General features: G+C 37.8%; 1 protein-coding gene across 2 annotated transcripts in view; it reads left to right on the plus strand.

Moving 5' to 3' along the window:
- The window catches only part of LOC124615549 (E3 ubiquitin-protein ligase Topors), a 96,109-nt gene that overhangs the window by 46,167 nt on the left and 28,206 nt on the right, over window positions 1–21,736 (plus strand). For both annotated transcript variants that reach the window (XM_047143523.1, XM_047143524.1), the window contains exon 4: window positions 15,624–15,814. In XM_047143523.1, the coding sequence (XP_046999479.1) occupies window positions 15,624–15,814 (191 nt within the window). The remainder of the gene's footprint in view (window positions 1–15,623; window positions 15,815–21,736) is intronic.

Below are 21,736 nucleotides of genomic sequence, written 5' to 3' on the forward strand. Positions count from 1 at the left end.
TTATAGAATCCTTACTCTTTACAATCTATATTAACCCTTTCACTGCGCATTTACTCTCAGCGGGTCCCGCTCTGTGCGTGTTATTTTCACCCGGTGCATATATATACGACTGTAGCATTCTACCGTTATTATTGAAATAAAAATGAGATGCAAAATCCAGTGTTGTCGGTGTAAATCGTTTTCTTCTTTTTTAATCTTTGTTCAGAAAGTTTTATTTTGTTCAAGAAAGGTACTTTATTAGGATAAAAAAATACAAAACATATTACATTAGTAATACTTCAAAGTGCGATATCTCTCAAAACAAAAATTCAAACATAAAGGCACATTACATTTTACACAAATGTATCTTGTGTCACTTCGTTTATCATGTTTTGCGCATACAATACACCTCTGGGCGGCCTGCTTCTTTGAAGTTCCTGGGATTAGCGAGATAAAGTGGCACTCGGTTAGGCGTAAGGGTTTGTCACCATTAGCCGGTCTCCTTCCACGACGTCCCTCTGTTTGCGGTTGGTGGTGAATCTCTAAGATCTCCTTGATAAGTTTCTGTTGAAAACCAGGTACTGAAATATTTCGTCCCGTTTGAGTTTTATATAATGCATGCGCATTGAGCAGAGACAGATCCACCAAATAAAAAGTTACTTTTTTATACCATTTTACAGTTTTTCGTACACATTCTACTGGACGTAGGATCATGTCGCTCCTGTCGACGGCCCCCATATTTTCAGTGTAGCTTATGATGCAAGCTGGTTTTGTTTTTGGTTCATTCATGGTTCTGTCAATTTTGTCAGTTGCTGCAATTTCGCTTGTATGAAGAGTTGAAAGCATCCTCACTTCCCGCTTGTCCTGCCACTTCAGAGCAAGAAGTTTATCTGTTGATATAAACTCGATCTCGCCTTTTCTAAGTTTTTTTGATACAGCAGGCATGCCTTTGCGGTTTGTTCTCACAGTTCCACAGGCATTAGTCACTCTGTTACGCAAATAAGAAAATAACGTTCGGCTAATGGTCAACATATAGTGTGTGACCTTTACCAAGGTAACGTTCAAGTAAAGTGAGAACAATTCTTCCAGGTATTCCAACATTTGCACCAAAGTCAGTTTCTTTTTTTACGCCTGTTGCTGCACCCACCTAAATAATAAAGTCAAGAATATAACCAGTTTCACAATCACATAACACAAGAAATTTTACACGAAATCTGTGGCGTTTGGAAGGAATGTACTGCTTGAAGAAGACACGACCTTTGAAGAGAACTAAACTTTCGTCCTTTTAAAAGGATAGAAAGCACCTGGAAATACTTTTCTTAAGTGATCCACAATTCGACGTAATTTCCGGATTTTGTCATCTCCAGGGTCCCTTAGTGTTATCAGCAAAATCTAACATTCTAAGTAACAGAAGATATCTATCTCTCGGCATGATTTGCGCAAACATTGGAGTAGACAGTAACTGATCATTGGTCCAATAACTGTTTATTTCATTTTTTCTCACTTGAGCCATCAGAAAATTTACAGCAAGGAAACAGTAAACTTCGTCACTGTTTGTTTTTCTCCAACGTCGCAGTCTTCATTTTTCACTGGCATCATTGCAATGGTGTTCGTAATATAAATTACATTGCTCATCTATGTAGCTCACAATTTCTTGGCTAAAAAAACTTGGAAGCAGTCGTATACAGCACATAAATCACCTAAATTGACGATTTTGCAACCGGAACCACTGTTATCGAAATTATACACTTTGGGGTCCAAATCAGAGTCTTTCCATCTAAAACCAACTGTTTTGTGTCTCTTAGGAGATTTTTATGGCATACGCTCAGGCTCTTCTTCGGAATCGGAGAAAGAATCGACGATAACATCAAAATCTGGATCTGCATTTACTGGTTCAACATTTGGTGGTTCACAAATATTTTTTGTATTTGTGTTGACAGATTTATCTGCCAGCTCATCGTTGTCATTATCTGTCCACCCAAAATCAGCTGGATTGGGCATGATGATGTCCTCGTTGTCACTTTGGGTCCAAATCAGAGTCTTTCCATCTAAAATCAACTGTTTTGTGTCTCTGAGGAGATTTTTATGGCATACGCTCAGGCTCTTCTTCGGAATCGGAGAAAGAATCGACGATAACATCAAAATCTGGATCTGCATTTACTGGTTCAACGTTTGGTGGTTCACAAATATTTTTTGTATTTGTGTTGACAGATTTATCTGCCAGCTCACCGTTGTCATTATCTGTCCACCCAAAATCAGCTGGATTGGGCATGATGATGTCCTCGTTGTCACTTTGGTTTAGAATACTCAGCAGCTCATCGTCTGTAAATGGACGGTAACGTCGCGTCATTTTATTCGGTAACGCGGAAACGGCCGCACTCAAACTAGGTAATATAGAGATACGAATGAACTCAGCAGAAAGAGAATTCAGTATTCAGTAGTCGTTCAGGTATTTCCTAGTATTCCAACAATTAAACTACATACTTGCGCAACAATTACCTCCGACTCGCTGGCCCGATTGTCGGCGTTATAAGTAACTAAACGATTGTAACAGGGAACCGCTGTAAGTATTTTTTTATAGCAAATAGTATATATACGTCTGGAGCACTGAAACGATTAGCGAATATTTACGTCTGGAGCAGTGAAAGGGTTAATGATCAAGTGGATAATGTTGTAGATTCTATGAAGCTATTCCTGGACAGCGATGATGATGATGCTGATGATGATGTCTATAGGAAGGTTGCTGTGCCAGAAGAGGAGTGAAATGCAGCAAGATATGCTGAGGACAATTGGTGCAGGGAGTGGCAGCTGACTCTGTATTGCATATTAAACTGAAGAAATCCACTACTGTGTCATAACACTATTGCTGACAAATCGCTGGAAACAGTAACTACCACAAAATACATACGAGTAACTGTCCAGAGTGACCTAAAGTGGAATGGCCACATAAAGCAAATAGTAGGAAAAGGAGATGTCAGGCTGAGATCATTATGAGAATCATAAAGAAATGTAAATCATTTGTGGAAGAAGTGTCTTACAAAACACTTGTCCGACAATTCTTTTGTGCTGTTCGTCTCCTACTCTTACTAAGTAGGACTAATGGAAGAGAGAGAAAAATCCAACAAAGAGTGGTGCATTTAGTTATGAGATCATATACTTGGTATAAGGGTGTTAGCCAGATGCTCAGTAAACTGTTGTGGCAGACCCTACAATAGAGGCATAGTGAAGGACAGGGAAGTTTGCTGTTTAAATTGTGAGAGCATACATTCCAAGAAGAGTTTACAACATATAAATTCCACCCCATCCCCTCCACCCAATTCGTACATTTCATTACAAGAAAATCAGAGGTCTTAGAGCACATATGGAACTCGTCAGACAGTTATTCTTCCCATGTGTCAGCTGTGATAGGAACAGGAAAGGGGGGGAGATTTAGGGGTTCTGGATGTACTCCCTGCCACAGACTGTAAGGTAGTTTGTGGTATATGGATGTAGACCTAGAAGCACTTAGGTATGAGAGAATGGTTCCAGTAATTAGGAGGAGGTCCATCTAGCCAAAAGTACTATAATAACTAAAGGAAAGTCTTCTAGCAGTAAAGGCAATTATTATTTGAAACATGTGGGTGCTCTTGCCCATCCTCATAGATATCGACAGCAATGGGTTCCAAAAACTTCATTCAACAAAAGTCATCAAATAATGATTGGAAAACAAAATTAAAACTTGATATATCTGACGTGTGTATTGTAATCTTCACTTTATGGCTAACAGTATTCATTGAACACAATTAAACTTGCATAAAAACAAATTAAAATTGAGAATTGATGCACAAAAAAGGACTGTAATAGTTCTTGGTGGAAGTCCAGACTAACCAAAATAGGAATTCATTATAAGATAGTCCTTGATTGAATATGGATGAAATCCAAGCACTACTTAGCGATGCATGCTTTTATTAAGTGTGAGAATAAACGAAGTTTCATTAAGTCTGCTGGTGCCACACATTTATAAGTCAAAACACTATGAACACAGATTTAAATCATTCTCAGTAAACAGTCGTGAAGGTTGGAGATCATTGGTAGGGACGAATCAGGCACAGCAACTGAGGATGAGACCATTGCTGGATGGCCTAAATTTCACATAACTGGCTAGCTGTATTGGTTGTGCTCTCATTGCAGGTGCCCCCACTGTAAGTGGGCAATGTTACACTTGCCAGTATGTTCATATCTTTTCTTTTTCATGTCCAGTGCTATTAAAATGTGAGACTGGATTTTCAGAGAGCATGAATGAATATATTGTGAATTACCAATTAACACAGCTTCAGCGTTCAGTACTAACACTAGAATCATTTTGAGATTTATTTAAACTTTTCAGAAAAACCAGTAGATCTGAGGTTTGCCTTATGAGGTGCAGTTCTTAAGTTGTATGCAAGACATTGGTCACATGAAAAATTAGGTATAGGCCCATGTAAGTATGAACTTACTGCAAATTAATAGTAGCAATAAACATATATGAATCAAATTATGCGTGATATTATTAAATGTTTCTCAATCTAAGCTGAAGATTTAGACAGAAGCTTTTTTGGCACTTTTTTCATTGGTGAGTCTTTCACCAAACAAAAACTTGTAAAGACACTTAGAAAAATGAGAGATCTGCTGATTTGAGTTTAGTGAACTTTTTATAGGGTGACATGTGATTGCTGCATTATCAATCTTACTACCAAGGTAAATTTTCATTTCTGTTAACCTTTTCATGGGCTGTGGGAGATATATTTCCCACTAACTGTATTTCTTTACTACTTTATGAGAATACGTCGTACGGCCTATGTACGCTCCAGGCGTCTTGAAATATAGCTTTTGGGGCCAAGGGGAGTATACATCCTATCAAATAATGATGTTTTAAATGCTCTTTGAAAGTATACTTACCACCAAAGCAGTTTCTCACAGCAACTTGGAGAGTTTAATTACAGCAAAATTAATATATCTTTTCTGGTCACCAAACCAAGAAAATCCCAAAATGTTTTGTAGCATGTCTTACCACCACTGCATGCGCCTGACATCTTGTATTATGCTACACCAGGAGTTTAAAAGCTGCCTGTTTGTTGTAGGATCACTACTGTTGTCAGAACACATGGCTTCATGTCTGCAGGATACATTATTGTAACTTGTATTAACTAATGTCTTTATTATGTGATAAATGACTTTTCTAAGATTGTTTTCAAATTATGGTAAGTAAACATCAATATCAGTAATAAATGCAATTTGAAAATTAGGTCATTATTTATTGTTTGTCTCACAATGTTTCGTTACCTTTTGTAGCAAAAATGTCCAAGAGGCAAGTCTGCACAAAGAAATACATGTCAGAAGCACCACTGGAATTGCTGTTTTCACTACCTACTGATCCTGAGGATTCTTAAACTGAAAGTGATGTGAAGTTACAGAAGGTGAATTAGTTTCAGACATGTGTGAGGACCCTGATCCATGTTTGCTTCCACAATCTGAAATCAAAAGTAGTGCAAACGGTTCCTATGCTATGGACATTGAGATTTCAAGTGATGGTACCAAAAGTACAGAAGAGCCATTGGCAGAAGAGGACTGATCAGGTGACACTGCTGTCTTTGACTGCTTGCTATTGATATGTAAGGAGAACCATACTCAGCCCAGAGACAGAGAGAGACTACTTCCGTCATTTCTGTATCTACAACTGAGATGTTGGATCATGTGGTTCAGCAGACAAATCTGTGTTCAGAGCAGTTGAAACAAAAACAGCAGTCTGATCAGACTGAGGTGACAAATAACTGGAGGAGTTTATCTGTATACGAATTACAGACCTGGATTGGTATGAATATCTGTATGGACAGTGCTGTATTGCCAAGAGAAGGCAACAGTGAAGTTTGAATCTGCCCCAGGTCAGCCTTATATATTGAAGTCCATGACACGCAAATGTGTAAAAAAGGTATGCGAAACTGTGCACATAAATGACAATAGGCTAAATTCTCCAAGAGGGTACCTCTTATAGCCTTTCTCAACAGCAGATTGTAAGCTATACACTGCCAGTAAGGCACGGACTGTGGATGAAAGCATGACACCTCACCTTTCAAGGAATGGGCATCAACTGATATACGCCTTTAAAGCCAATCAAATGTAGATACAAGGTGTGGTATTCAACAGACTCAGACAGGCCATGTCACAAAATTTGATGTTTATGCAGGAAAATCGGACAATGGATCTGCAGAAAATACTCTCAGAGAGCATGTAGTCATTAGACTGACCCATAGTGACAGTATGGTAGCATTTGACAACTTCTTTGCCACTTTGAATCTAATGCAAATGCTGTTGACATTGGTATCTATTCTGTAGGCATTGCGAGAGCAAACCAGAAAGGACTTCCTTCAGTGGTGAAAGAAAAATGTACCTTGAAAAGAGGAGAATTTCAGTTCCAGTGCAAATGTGCTAATGCAGCTGTAGAATGGATGGACAACAAACCTGTCACTATTTTGATAACTTCAGACAACTCAAGAGACACTACATTTGTCTCGAGGAAGAGCAAGAATGGTACTACCATCAGTTTTACTTTTCCAACAGCTATAGCAACATATAATAATATAATGGGAGGCATAGATCACTTGGAATAACTTGGAGAACATGCAGTAGGCCGATGTTCTTGTAAGTTATGACATTGGATTCTGTGCTTCCTACCAGACATTTAAATTGTTAATGCCACCGTATTGAACAGAACGAATAAAGGACAAGAACTTTAGATTGTAACTCACAAAACAATTAATAGGTGGCTTCATGTACTCCACAAATAGACTGTCCAGTAACCATTGTAACCAAAAACAATTCTGTACTAATCATGGTTGACTGGCAAAAGTGGATCATATGCCAGGTTTGGAAAAGACAGTAGACAGTACTACAAAAGCTCAATATGAGAACAAAATACATGTGCTGCAGCTGCAGAGTACCACTGTGTATCGAAATATGCTTCCACCAGTTTTTTTTGTGGTCTTCAGTCCTGAGACTGGTTTGATGCAGCTCTACATGCTACTCTATCCTGTGCAAGCTTCTTCATCTCCCAGTACCTACTGCAGCCTACATCCTTCTGAACCTGCTTAGTGTATTCATCTCTTGGTCTCCCTCTATGATTTTTACCCTCCACGCTGCCCTCCAATACTAAATTGGTGATCCCTTGATGCCTCAGAACATGTCCTACCAAACGATCCCTTCTTCTACTTGTTTATAGGCACCAAATTGTTAACATTTAATATAAAACGTTGGTAAACATGAAAGATAAATATTTGTAAATAAAGTAAATTAAAAAACAAAACATTGTTTTATTTTTTATGTGTAATAGCAACATACAGTGCTTGTAAAAGGGAAGTGTAAAATCCATTTATCACCATTGTTTAACAGCTCACAGAGATGCCGTGGTGGTGTGTATACCACCTTAGTTTTTGGTTCTAAATCACAAAAATTATGTTATAAAAAGAAGTAAATGTAGTCAGTCGATCACAATTCCAATACAATAGCAAAAAAAAAAAATATCTTTGCTGAGCTGCTACAAAAAATTTTCTCACGAAGGTGTTACACAGTCAGTGTCACTTAACTAGATTATTTTTTAAAAATACACTTCATTCAGTAGAATACAGCGAACAGCCATGTCACTAGTTTCCGAATACACACAGTGCCAGACCACAGCCTCTTTCCTTTCTTTATATGTGTGCAGTATCCATTTAGAGCAACAGGAGGGAGCAGAAGCGGTGAGTGGTAAAAAATAAATTATTGTCAAATGTCACATCCCAGCAGCTGTTCACACACATTGTATGTACAAAATATGATATACTTTGCAGCCAGATGACTACAGCAGAAATAATTTATAGAAGATTCAGTTACTAAAGTAATGTAACCTAACTGCTAAGCTTTTGCTAAGGTCTTCAGAGTTTTGATGCCGTTTGTCCTAGGGATCTTGGAAGACAACTAGCATGTGTAAAACTAGCTCTGTTCCCAGCCTGTTTTTGTTGGATGGCGAACTGCTATTTCCCGTAAAATTCCAAAGTCAAGTACATCTTTAGTATGTTATACACCTATGTGCAGAGTATTTATTTTCCAGTCACCTACATACTGTAATTCATTGCTGGCACATGTTGTAAGGCATATGTTTTGCCTACTTTGTAATCTAAACTAGTCTGTTGAGATGCTGTGGCCGACCAAGTTTGTATTTGGATTCCTGTCTCACTGGTATTAAATTATATGCACAGCGACTGAAGCACATATCGTCAGTCTCATTTCAAACATTGGTAATTTCGGCATGAAGTAGGTAATTTTGTAGATACAGAACATACTTATTACACGAGGCTTGTCGTCCAATGACTACAAAAGATCTATATTTGAGGAATAGATACTGGGAAGAAGTGCTTAGGTATTCTTAGAAAACACTTTGATGAATATTGACAAGGAACTCCTTGAGTGCCAGGTTGCAAGTTCAGTCTTTAGTAAGGCTCGTTTGAAAGTATTGTGTTAACAATTCTGACAGGAAAAATATTAGCTGCTAATGACTCACAATGTGCACCTGGAGGGCACAGAAAAAGTGTGGGAGGTGCAGAGCTCAACCTTCAGTGGCATGTATGCAAAAACTTGACATTGTCAACATTCAAGAAATGTTCAAAACAAACCATTAACTTGCACCATGAACACAGAGGGGAAAAATGGTGCACCACAGTGATCACAAATGTTTGCACCATCAAGATCGAAGGTGACCTTCTTGGGAGTTACAAACTGTGCAGGACATTCAGCTAGGTAATCCATTCTGAAAGAATGCATGTGGAATCACATTAGAGTAACAGGGTGATGAGAACTAATGGAATGTGATGGCATGCAACCGAATGCTAAACAGTGTGTCGCGAAGCTTATCGTGAAATTGGCTATCCTGTAATGCATCGCTTCGTATAGTGCGATAATATGTTTTATAGGCATGGAAGGAACAAACATCCAGTGGCTGAATTTGTGTAGGTGGTATGAATTGCAATGTCATACATTTTTCAGGACAGATAGTTTGCTTTTAAGGAGTAAGACTTTTATACAAGGACCAGGAATTAAGCCAAAGCAAGTTCTTTTGACCAGCTATTGGCCAAAAACAGTGCTTGTACATTAATGTTAGTTCTCTTATGCCCGTTTTCCCACTCCTGCTTGTACACAAGAAAGAATCATAGGTGGCAGAGCACCTTCAACTTGTCGCAGTGCAATGAATAACTTTCCAGTCAATTTACCATGCAGATTAACAGTCAGCATAATTGTATATAAGTGTGTTAAGGCATTGATGTTAGTTGATCTTGATGCCACTCTCTGGGTACCTCTAATTTCCAAGGTTTCTTTCATATGCACTTCCACTTCAAATCCTGATTGGTCTGAGATGAAAACAAGTTCCTAAGTTTGTTTATCTCTTCTTCAAATTTTCAGGCTGATTCTGCAGTTTGCTGTGCATCATTAAGTTGACGCTTTGTTTGAAATTCGTTATCTTACATCCTCCAATACTGTAGCACTGTTTGAAGTTAAGCAAACATTCACTGCTTCCTGTGAAATCACTATAATCTATGTCATGCACAGTTTGATGTGCATAATGTAGAAGATCATTATCATGCACATCCTTTAAATTGTAATGAGCATCCTGCACAAACACCTGTTTTTTTAACCAGTTTGCTGTGTCCTCCATTGAATATCCATAGTTTCTCTTATGCGCTACTAGTTATCTTTAGTGTCCTCTCTTTCGACAAAAATTGCTCTTTATTATGTTTCACCAGAGACAGGATTTGTGGCCCCCTGTTCTTCAAGGATGATGAACTACATGGCTCAGTACGGGTTTCAGTATAGCTTTCACTTGTAAAGCATATATCGTCGTCATTGTATTTCTCACATACATTGTCCACACAGTCGAGCTTATAAGACACAACACATTCCACCGACTCGCCCTGCAGAAACACAAATGTTTCATCTACCATTTCTTTCTCACACTCTGAAATTCCTTGGATTCCTCTATGGTGAAATATAAACTTTGGCAAGTGTTGTTGTAGGTATATTGCAATGCAATGTTTGCTTTGTTTATCATTGACATTGCCATTGCTCTGCTTTGTATCGACATCTGTAGCACTGTTGTAAGTTAGTTGGCGACTAAGCAGTTTGACTACAATGTGTAAACTCATGCTGTGCTCACCATTGGATACCTCGAGTTCCACCCCTGTTGCCATTAGCAGCCAAAGTTGTTGCATGTTAGACAATGTATGGGGCGTTGAATGCCATAAACATCATTGGCCTTTTGCTGCCTCCCACTCAATGGGTTCCTTGTGAAAAGAATTACCTTAGTAAGTTCAGAGGTACGTTTTATCTCATTGTTACCTACAAATTTTTGTAACTTATGGTGCTTTGTTTATTGTATATAAGCATAAAGTGTTTAAAAAAATCACATGAAATGAAGACAAATACTATTGCTCAGTGTAAGTCATTAGACTATGTGCTCTTCTATCACTAAAATGGCTGAATATATTACTGTTTTATTCAAAATAGAAATTCCAGCAAGAGGTTTTCTTTTTTTGGGGGGGGGGGATTCATAAGAGGACTGTGAACTCCGTCTGAAACATTATTGCTGATGAAGATACTGTTATATTAGGTGACCAAATGGGCCTTCCCAGTAAAATAATTTATTGTATTATTCTTGGTTTTGCTGCCAGATTGTAAAGTCAACTGGATATAACATTTGAGTGGTCTACCTGTGCGTGGTATGAAGATAAAGGATTTATGTAAGATGTAGTTATTGTGATAAGTAACAGTTTCGGACAGTTCCTGGGGTATCAAGAGATCGCCAGTTTGGTATTGGAGGGAAGTTTGGAAGTGAAACTAGTAGAGGGAGGGAGGAGGCCAAGGCTCAAATTGAGTAAGTAGGTTGAAATGGATGTAGGCTGCAGTCATTTTGCAAAGATGAAGAGACTTGTACAGGATAGACTAGCACAAAAGGCTGCATCGAACCAGTCTGTTTTTGTTTTGGATAAACGTCAGCCAAGGTCTTTCCTGTGATGGAAGAATCTTGCTTATAAATGTTTGTCATGAGAAGGGAACTTCGTTGACACTGAAAATGTGGATCAGGCTAGCCAAATGGTGAGGTTATTGCCTCGTGATAAGTAAGAAATCCAGTTTTGACTCCTGACCTTGGTAATGATTTTTAGTTGGCTCTTTCGATGCAAGTCTGTTTGATGCTGTCTTTGCTATCAACACCTGAAGAAAACTATCAATTGTAGGTTCTCCGATGTTGGATGTGTATCTTGAAATAGCATATCTTCCAGTAACAGGATTAGGATGTATTGCAAGCCATACCCATATCTTTGTAAAGTTAGTACTCTCTTAAAGAAGTGTGTGTGGGTAGGAGAGTGGGGGTGCGCATGCGCGCAGCCCCTCCCATCCGCCCACCCGCACTTTATTGTGGCTCACTAACTAGCCAACCAGTAAGAACTTTGTGGTATCTGCTGAGCAGTAATGTTTTCAAGTATATTTTCACAATTTGTCAAACTAGCTTTCTCGAAAAACTATAATCTCTTTCTATGAAAGCCAGATGGCATTAGGCAATTTTCATCTCTGCACACTTTTAGTAAACCAATTGACAGGTAATGTTTGCAATTAGGGGTAATATGTTGCTTTAATGTTAATTACCCTTGTTGTTTGTTGGGAACTGAAATGATGATTTAGTTACACAGCTGTTGTAATTATTACTTGTGCTTATTTCTTTGGAATGCCTTTACTGATTTTTGGTGAGGAGAGCAAAGTTTGCCATGATCCTTAGACTTTGTCCAGTTGTGTGGTGATAAAGGGAATCAGTTGTGTGTGTATCAGTCAGTGTTCTGACATTTATGTTCATTGCTTGTCACACAGTTTGCTGATATTCAGTGCAATAAGACACTGTGCAAGAAGTGTGTTGCACATAAAATAAAAAATATGGATTAACACATTATACATGTGAAAGAATAACAGCTTATGGCCGATATAAAACAAAATGACTGTACAGTCAGTGTCAAATAGTGAATCCTTTCTCCTCTTTCATAGCTTGCTGCTTAGTACAAACACTTCAAATTTTAAATGTATTCAGATTGCGTAACCTATCCTTTCTTATACTTTTTAAAGACAAGGTTATATTTTGGAATTTTTGTACATAATACATGTGTGTGCTGTGCCATGATTCATTTAGTTTTATAATCTAATAAAAAAGTATGTTACTATTATAGGTATAAGTGTGTTTGTTAGTTGTAGAACAGCAGTTGAAAATTTGTAACAGCTTTATAATTTTTGCTTCCAGGATTGAAATTGCTGAAAGGTCAGGAAGTCTGAAAGCTAATTTCATTTGAGATTTACATCAACAAATAAAATTTAAATCAAGATACACAAATTAGTCTTTCCAAATCTGATTACACTGGTTAAGCCAGTGATGGAGGCGGGAAAATATCATCCAAGTTGTTATGCCAGCGATGCATACAGTTGTTGCCAACAGTGAATGAATAAATCCTGAAAATAAATTGAAAACAAATAATGCTGGGAGGATAAGTTGACTGAAATTACACTTATAAGCATTACAGATAGAAAGCTGTTCAAAACTAGTGGAAGATAGATTGTCTCATTCAGTTATTTATCATTTGTGCTCAATGCTAAAAATGAAACGAATGAGTGTTTTTGTTGTTTGCAGCAGTATTGATAGCTATATGGATCCTTTGTCCCTACCACTGTCAGTTCGTCCTGGTTGTGAAGGCAGGAAGGAAAATGAAAGAGTTTAATGTCGCATCAACACCAAGGTCATTAGGGATGGAGCACAATCTCGGATTATGAATGGATGGAGAAGGAATTTGGCCATGCCTGTCTCAAAGGAACCATCCCAGCATTGACTTGGAATGACTTAGGGAAATCATTGAGAATCTAAATCTGGATGGTTGGATGCAGATTTAAACTTAATCCTTCGGAATGCGAGTTCAGTGTGCCAATCACTGTGCCCCTTCACTTAGTTTCCAGTTGCAAGAACTGCAGCTGATTGTAGCATGTGTCTTGTTTGCCCATGTTGCAGCTGCCGTTGAACAAATTTATTGTTTCATAAAACTTTCACACTAAGCAACTGATTGTATTTATAACCATTAACGTATCCGATACTGATTATCTGTCAAACATTACTTGAAGAGTATTCCCACTGAGTGGCAGTTAGCATTCTATTTTATATAATCATTATGTTAAAGTTGCTGTATAATATGGTACTTAAAAGTATATGTTTAAAATAGTTACATAGATAGAAATTCAATAATAAACTTTAAATGGTTTTGTGTACTGATTCTTTATTTAATTCAAAGTAAAAAATATGTTCATATCTGAATTTGCTTTTTTGCTGTTGTGTTAAAAATTAGTTTTAAAAATACAATGTTTTGAAAAGTGTATTCATTGAAGCAAAATCTGAACACTAAACAAAACACAAAATGTTGTCTGAAATGCTTATTTTTCTGAAAAAACCCAAAAAAATTTGGATTTCAAGCGGCAAGGAGTAACATGTAGTTTTATAACTGAAGAAAAACAAATATTAAAAAAAATACATGCTTTTGGCTTTGTATTAAAGCCTCATTACATTTTATATTCATTCCATGGTCTTATCTCTAAACAATGTCACAAACTTTCATCTTAAAAGATGCACCCAAACTGTGATATGCCATTGTCTGCTCAGTTTCACAAGTGAATTAAAATGTTGATGACTGATGATGCAGAGTTCCTTGTAGTCCTGAATGAACTGTACCCTGTTGACCCAGACAGTACTGAGTGAAAGTATGCTGACAAACTCTCCTTCAGATCAACACGAGATGACTGATGGTTCTGTACATTTTTGACTCTAAAAAATATTAAGAATATGGAAGTCATCACTGCTCCACTAAGTGTCAAGCTCTGGCTTTGGCTTCTAGTTCACTACAAAATGGAAATTGTTGAACAACTGCATGAACATGATTTTGTTCAATGTAGAATATTTTGTTGCCTGAAAATTGTATGTTGTTGCCGACTGATGAGGCACCCTTCGACATGTATGGTAATAACAGTATGCAAGTCAGTGGTAAGTCTTCATCTACTTGGTTGCCTTCCTCTTTGTTGCATTTACTCTCATTCCTAAACCACGCTTTGCAAGTTTGTTTTTCCGTGTCTAAAAAGTAATAAGATGTAATAGTATCAAAAGGAGAAGTCAGTTGGCAAGACTAAAATTCCGAGAAGGCAGAATAGTTGGCTAATTCTTACCATCATGAGCCTAAAATCCGTGTACTTTCCAATGGAAACTTTACGTAGTTCGTGACACTTGTAATGACTTCCTCAAGGAGGAAAGAATTACAGGTTGGAAAGGAGGAGCAGATGATTCAGATCATCAAGATGCACTAATAATGACTAGAGGTTTACAAAGGGTGCAGTAGTAAATAATCAGTAGGTGATGCTACAAGGAAACATTTTGGTTTGGGAAGGAAATTCCCATTTATGCCGGTCATATGATTTGCACAGATGGCTTATGGAAGACAGATGTTTGTTTTGCAAGTTTCTACTTGTTACATGATTGTGACCTCCTTTTAAGTATTTGTTTGAAACCCAACAATTATTCCAGAACGAATTTCCATTCTGCAGTGGAGTGTGTGCTCGTTACTGCAAATAAAATTTGTCTCTGTCTTTTACTTAGGCTGCAAATTTAAGAATAATCCTCCATCTTCGAGCATGTTACTGTGGGTAGTTACAGCCATACGACGTAGTATGGATTATCAGTCTCCAGTTAAAGAACTGTGGCTAGAGCGAAAGGATTATGAACCCTATGTGGTGTGTGCTGTGCAACATCCAGTTCCATGTGGCTGAAACTGTCTGTAGTCAAATGATTGAAGACCATTGGTTAATCTTTCAAAACTGCTACCCTTCAATAAAAGTGACTGTATCAAGGGCTGATTTTTCGTACTGTAACTACTACCTACTTTGTACAGGCATCAAATGGATAAGCTTGTGATGAATTTACCCAGCTGATTAAAACGTGACATATGGAAATATCTGAGCAGCAGAGTTAAAAGACGTTGCACTGCACGTGTGGTGTATGGTCTCATAAAGTTTTTATTGGTAGTATGACCCATATAATTCAAGGCTGGTAATCCCATTCTATGCCATCTGGCTATAATTATCCATAGTCAAATACGAACCAGCAGCCTTAGCTACATACGTTATAGTGAGAGCAAATTTTATTCAAATTAATTATTAATAGCTGTGAATGGGGGTCACAGATTGATCATTATTGTTTTATATTATTTGTAGACATATATTATTGTTTATTATCCACTTAACCATATGTCTTTGTAACACTCTCTATAGTATGTGATTATTGCTTTGCACTTAGAGAAATTTGTTGATCATTATGTAGCTATGGTTAAAGGTTTCGCTGAGGTTCAGGGTTTCTGAATTTTAATTTTGTTTATTTTACTTTTCTGGACACAACCTGAGAAAATTTCAGATAATGAACATGACTAATTGTGGAAAATTTTGTTGCAGTGATTGCCAAGAACAGCAACTGCAAAAAATAGGTGAATGTAAGTACTATGTGTTAATTTCTCTATTTTGATAAGACACTGTAATTTCAGGTAAAGGCAGAATGCCCTCTATGCAAACAAAGTTTCCAGTCCATAATACACAATGTCAGATCTATTGAGGACTATGATCAGTATGATTTATTACCAAATGAAACTGCTGCAGCACCCACTGCTACAACCACTGTATCAGTCACTGCTTCATACCATTGGACACTGCGCGACATGCCAAGATTTCGATACAGGTGAGATAAAGTAACATTAGAGCATGCTCATGTAGACAACAGAAGGGGTCAATAGAAGAAAGTGCTAACCCTCACTTTCACTGTCACTAGTCTGATCAGGGTTGTCAGTAACTACTAGTTCTATTTGTACCATCAGAAAGAACTGTCTACTAAGTATATTGATTTGTCTAACTGTATTTACTTTCTTGTCTTTGAATTTAACCAATATATAACGTACAATAACTCAAAATGAAGCTCTTGTGGCCTAGTACTTCTGTCAACCTCTTCAGTTCTTTGCCTTACAAAGAATGCTCCAGGGAAGCCCTGTGGTTTTAAAATAGGTTTCAATTCTTTTTTTTGGGAAGGGGGGGGGGGGGGGGAGAAGACAGGTTTCTACTTGACCACCTGTGCATTGTTTTCGTTTGTGATCATAGAATATGCTTTTATTACCTCTAGATGTGTGGAAATGATAGAAGTGTGTGTGTGTGTGTGGGGGGGGGTCATTGTTTCCGGTAAGTCTAAGTAGATAGTCAAATTAAAAGCTTTTAATGGTTAAAAGTTAAGTAAGAGAATATAGGGTATGCCTATATCATAAAACCTCATCTCAAATTTTTTTGACTTGTTCCGTATGTTTCTAGGAGATCTTAGAGTGATGAATTGTGAACAACACTACCCCTTTGCATGTAGTAATATAATCTCTGCCTTCTGAAAAGAGATTTTTTATGTTGCTTGGAGGTTAGTCAATTTGAAATGACCTCTTCTGAGAGTAAGAAGAAGAGCACAATTTGTGGTGCTGTCTACTTCGTATCCGTTGGTGGCAGCATGTGTTAGATGTCCATGCCCAGCGAAGTCTTTCAAGGAAATTATTGTTTGTTCAAAGTGTTATAAGAACTATATGCAAATATTTATGTGGCCAGCTCCTCTTATGGCTGACATTGTGTGAAATTGAAGCATGTTATTCTCAGTATACTGGCTTCAACCAGGACTAATTTATGAACATGAGTTTCACTCAGTAATAAGAACTTATTGGAACATAGTCCTCAGGAAAACATTGATCAATGAAAATGTATTGAAATTGTTTCAGTGTCCAGATGAGGCATTAAATTCTCCATCTAACTCTAGAGCTTCATGAAAATATGTAGCTTTTTCAATACACATCACATCTGAAACAGAACTCTTCTGCGCATTTGTGGCTAAACCACTGCAAAAGAGCAGCATCTAATTCATCAGATTTAGATCTTTCCATGTTTTTTCAGTCCAGATGGTCCAGAACTAGAATTTCATTTCTCGACAAAAGCCTTTATTTTCTGCTTGTTCTTTTTATTGTGCCAAACAAGTCAGCATTCCAGTACCGTAATCAGCTCTTAATTTTGCAGCAGTTTCCCCCTTCTCAAATCTTTCAGTTAATTCTAATTTTTGTTTTAATGTAAACTTATGTTTCTTTCCTTTCTCAATCATCCCTTTTACACATTCCTTTTAACTTGCTTAATTGAAAATGCTAATTAACATCAGAAAACTGAGTTTGTTTTTTATTCATATGGAAAAGGCTGATAGATGCAATGTAAATGGTACTCTTTTCTCACAGGGCTGTCATTTCAACAATGGAAATGGCACTTGTTATCACATGGTGGGTTGTTTATTGCTGTTTGCTAGAGAAAAATATTGCACATATTTTTTAGATGCACGAATAATCTGCAAACGGAATAATCCACACATCAATAATCGAGAGTACATTGTAATTTGTCTGGTTATTGGTTTTGGTCTTTTAGTGGGCCATTTTTTACCCCTAGGTGACAGCAGGCTGTTCAACGTGCCTCCTGAGTGGTCTGCTCCACATTACCAGCTCCTGCTGTCACCAATGAGTAAAAAGTTGTTTAATAAAAGACTGAAACTGATCACCAAATGAAGTATATACAAGTTAAATGTTATCTAGAATGTTTTATTGAAATAATTTTAATATCATTCGGCGGTGTTCCACCACTGTAGCTTTAAGTATCACAGTGGATTGTAAAACCATAGTACTATGTGTGTGCTACAGAAAAGATGTCTGCTACCCAAATCACAGCATTTGCCTGTTTTATGCTTCTGTTTCTTGGTACTAAGCAATAAAATGGCCACTACCGTTGCTCAGTAATAAATTACAGCTTTCGAATAGTGTTCTGAATTATGAATATACGCACTACTGCCAGCTAGAGGATAATTTTGATACCATTTCTAACTTGTGGGTGGATATGTCTCTTAATTATATTTTTTATTTGACTATTTCTGTTTGGCTCACACTCATTGACTTATTATTGTTATTATATAAATGACACATACATACAATTTGAGTACACATTAGTTGGCTTAAGGGGTATTAGTTATAGATGACATTGATGCAATGCATGATCTATTGTGCATGTTCTGCTCAATTTCCCCCTCTCGTTTCCTATGAAATAATGTAATGTGTGCAACTTCATTGATCACTTACATTCTAATTTTCAGTCCTCTATTTCTAGGCACAGCCAACCAGTAGTCATGAACTCCTTGTGTCACTAGTAATTTGTTTTCTAGTTAGAGCAACAATGCCATACCTCAACCTTTCCTTTTTCATTTATTTCCCATCCCATCAGTTAAGATTTCAGTAACACATTTCTGCAGTCTGGAGTCAATATGTAATATAGTCTGGGGTACTTCATAACATTAATTATTTGTTCTCACACCCTGCTACAAGTCAACGCCAATGAAATGGATCTATAACTCAGTAGATTATGTTTATTTTCTCTCATATGTATTGCTGTGGTCTGTGCAACTTTTCATTCTTCTCTCTCACCATATATACTAGAATACTCCTCATGACATTGTAAGAAAAGTAATTAAGCTGCAGCATTGTTTACGTACAAGGTACACTCCTAAATTGTTAGCACACACAAAAAAGACATTGCCTGTAGAAACATAATCGTCCTGCTACGACTGTGGTTGGGTCATGACAACATAGTGGAACATTTGTGGTGACACTGTGATAGTTTGCTGGAATGACAGAGAATTATCTTGCAAGTCTCACGATTTATTTGTGGTACACTAATCAAAGATTTTCAATGGATTTTCCTTTGGTGTGTCATTGACTTACCAAACATATGTTTACAGAAAGGGAGATCACTTTCACGCAACAACTACAACTAATCTCGTTGTCTACATTGCGTATTATTTGTATCAGCTATCACAAGGGCAATGAGGAGGCAGTGAATGCAGCAGTTGGTCACTTGCGCCGTGAAAATGTCAACGCACTGTAACGAGTAACTCTCAGTTTGAAACTGGCATGAGAGTAACATTTTACCTGCTCTGTGACAGAGCCACAGACAGCTAAATTGATCTCAGAAGGACATCTTCAGAAATTTTGTCATCATAAGATATCTCACTACATTCAGTAACCAGTAAATCTAGAAGTAAGGAACATAAAATGCTGCAGAACTGCTACTGAAAATCTGCAAATGATATCTTATCACTGGATACTCTGTTAATGGTGTTTCATTCAACTACTACTCTCTAACAGCCACATTGTTATATATCTACATCTACATCCATACTCCACAAGCCACCTGACAGTGTGTGGCGGAGGGTACCTTGAGTACCTCTATCGGTTCTCCCTTCTGTTCCAGTCTCGTATTGTTTCTGGAAAGAAATATTGTCGGTCTGCATCTCTGTGGGCTCTAATCTCTCTGGTCTTATCCTCATGGTCTCTTTGCGAGATATACGTAGGAGGGAGCAATATACTGCTTGACTCCTCGGTGAAGGTATGTACTCGAAACTTCAACAAAAGCTCGTACCGAGCTACTGAGCGTCTCTCTTGCAGAGTCTTCCACTGGAGTTTATCTGTCATCTCCGTAACGCTTTTGCAATTACTAAATGATCCTGTAACGAAGTGCGCTACTCTCCGTTGGATCTTCTCTCTCTCTTCTATCAACCCTATCTGGTACGGATCCCACACTGGTGAGCAGTATTCAAACAGTGGGCGAACAAGTGTACTGTAACCTACTTCCTTTGTTTTCGGACTGCATTTCCATAGGATTCTTCCAATGAATCTCAGTCTGGCATCTGCTTTACTGACGATTAATTTTATCTGGTCATTCCATTTTAAATCACTCCTAATGCGTACTCCCACATAATTTATGGAATTAACTGCTTCCAGTTGCTGACCTGCTACATTGTAGCTAAATGATAAAGGATCTTTCTTTCTATGTATTCGCAGCACATTACACTTGTCTACATTGAGATTCAATTGCCATTCCCTGCACCATGCGTCAGTTCGTTGCAGGTCCTCGTGCATTTCAGTACAATTTTCCATTGTTAAAACCCCTTGATATACTACAGCATCATCCACAAAAAGCCTCAGTGAACTTCTGATGTTATCCACAAGGTCATTTATATATATTGTGAGTAGCAACGGTCCTACGACACTCCCCTGCAGCACACCTGAAATCACTCTTACTTCGGAAGGCTTCTCTCCATTGAGAATGACATGCTGCGTTCTGTTATCTAGAAACTCTTCAATCCAATCACACAACTGGTCTGTTAGTCCATGTGCTCTTACTTTGTTCATTAAACGACTGTGGGGAACTGTATCAAACGCCTTTGCGGAAGTCAAGAAACACAGCATCTACCTGGGAACCCGTGTCTATGGCCCTCTGAGTCTCATGAATGAATAGCGCGAGTTGGGTTTCACACAATTGTCGTTTTTGAAACCCATGCTGATTCCTACAGAGTAGATTTCTAGTCTCCAGAAAAGTCATTATACTCTAACATAATATGTGTTCCAAAATTCTACAACTGATCGACGTTAGAGATATGGATATATAGTGCTGCACATCCGTTCGACATCCCTTCTTGAAAACGGGGATGACCTGTACCCTTTTCCAATCTTTTGGAACGCTACGCTCTTCTAGAGACCTACGGTACACAGCTGCAAGAAGGGAGTCAAGTTCCTTCACGTACTCAGTGTAAAATCGAACTGGTATCCCATCACGTCCAACGGCCTTTCCTCTTTTGAGCAATTTTAATTGTTTTTATATCCCTCTGTCATCTATTTCGATATCTACCATTTTGTCATCTGTGTGACACTCTAGAAAAGGAACTGCAGTGCAGTCTTCCTCTGTGAACCAGCTACTTGAGTATGACAAAAGACTTCATGTTTAATTAAGATAGCCATTTGATGTATTGTATTATTATGAGACACCAGTTGCATTAGAGTAGTGCATATTAATAGTTTTTCCCATGAGGGTACTGAACAAAATAGACACAAAAATCAGAGAACCTGTCAACAAGATATTCCACGTTGTTATCGAAACCCATCTGCTGATGCACAGGTAGTTGCTCTGTCCCAAGTTTGTAAGGACTCACTGACTCTGAGTTAAGCCATGTTTAAAGTGCAGTCACCAAAACAAAACAGACAAAGGAAATAAAGAACCAACTTTCTTGGTGGTTGATTGATAAGAGGTGAGAAAAGTAAACACATGCAATTACCAGATTAAAAGACGTGAGGTAGATATGTTTACCAGCCAAGCTCCTTGGTGGTGTCTTCCAGGTTGCATTCGGTGGCAACAATTGTCAGCTGTGAAGGACACGTTCCTATGAAGCAGTTCATAACACAAAATACCTTTTTTGTGCCACCAGTTGTATATCAATAACAATACATTTTGTGGATGTACACAGGCATTTGAGCTAGTGTTTGTTATGGCTTACTCACTGTTTTCTCCCTATGAAGTTACATATAGTACTTTGCCATCAGACTGCACTGATTTAGGTTTACAGTGACTTTCTTAAATCTACTACGGCAAACGTAGCTTTGAAAGTGCACAGACGACTTCCTTCTCCAACCTTTCCAGTTAGAGATTTTGCTTCACTTCTAATCTTGTTTTTGATGAGACGCTGTACCGTAATCCTCCTTCCTTTCTTTTAATCTCAGGT

The sequence above is a fragment of the Schistocerca americana genome, chromosome 5 (assembly GCF_021461395.2).
Source record: "Schistocerca americana isolate TAMUIC-IGC-003095 chromosome 5, iqSchAmer2.1, whole genome shotgun sequence".
Classification (NCBI taxonomy): Eukaryota; Metazoa; Arthropoda; class Insecta; order Orthoptera; family Acrididae; genus Schistocerca; species Schistocerca americana.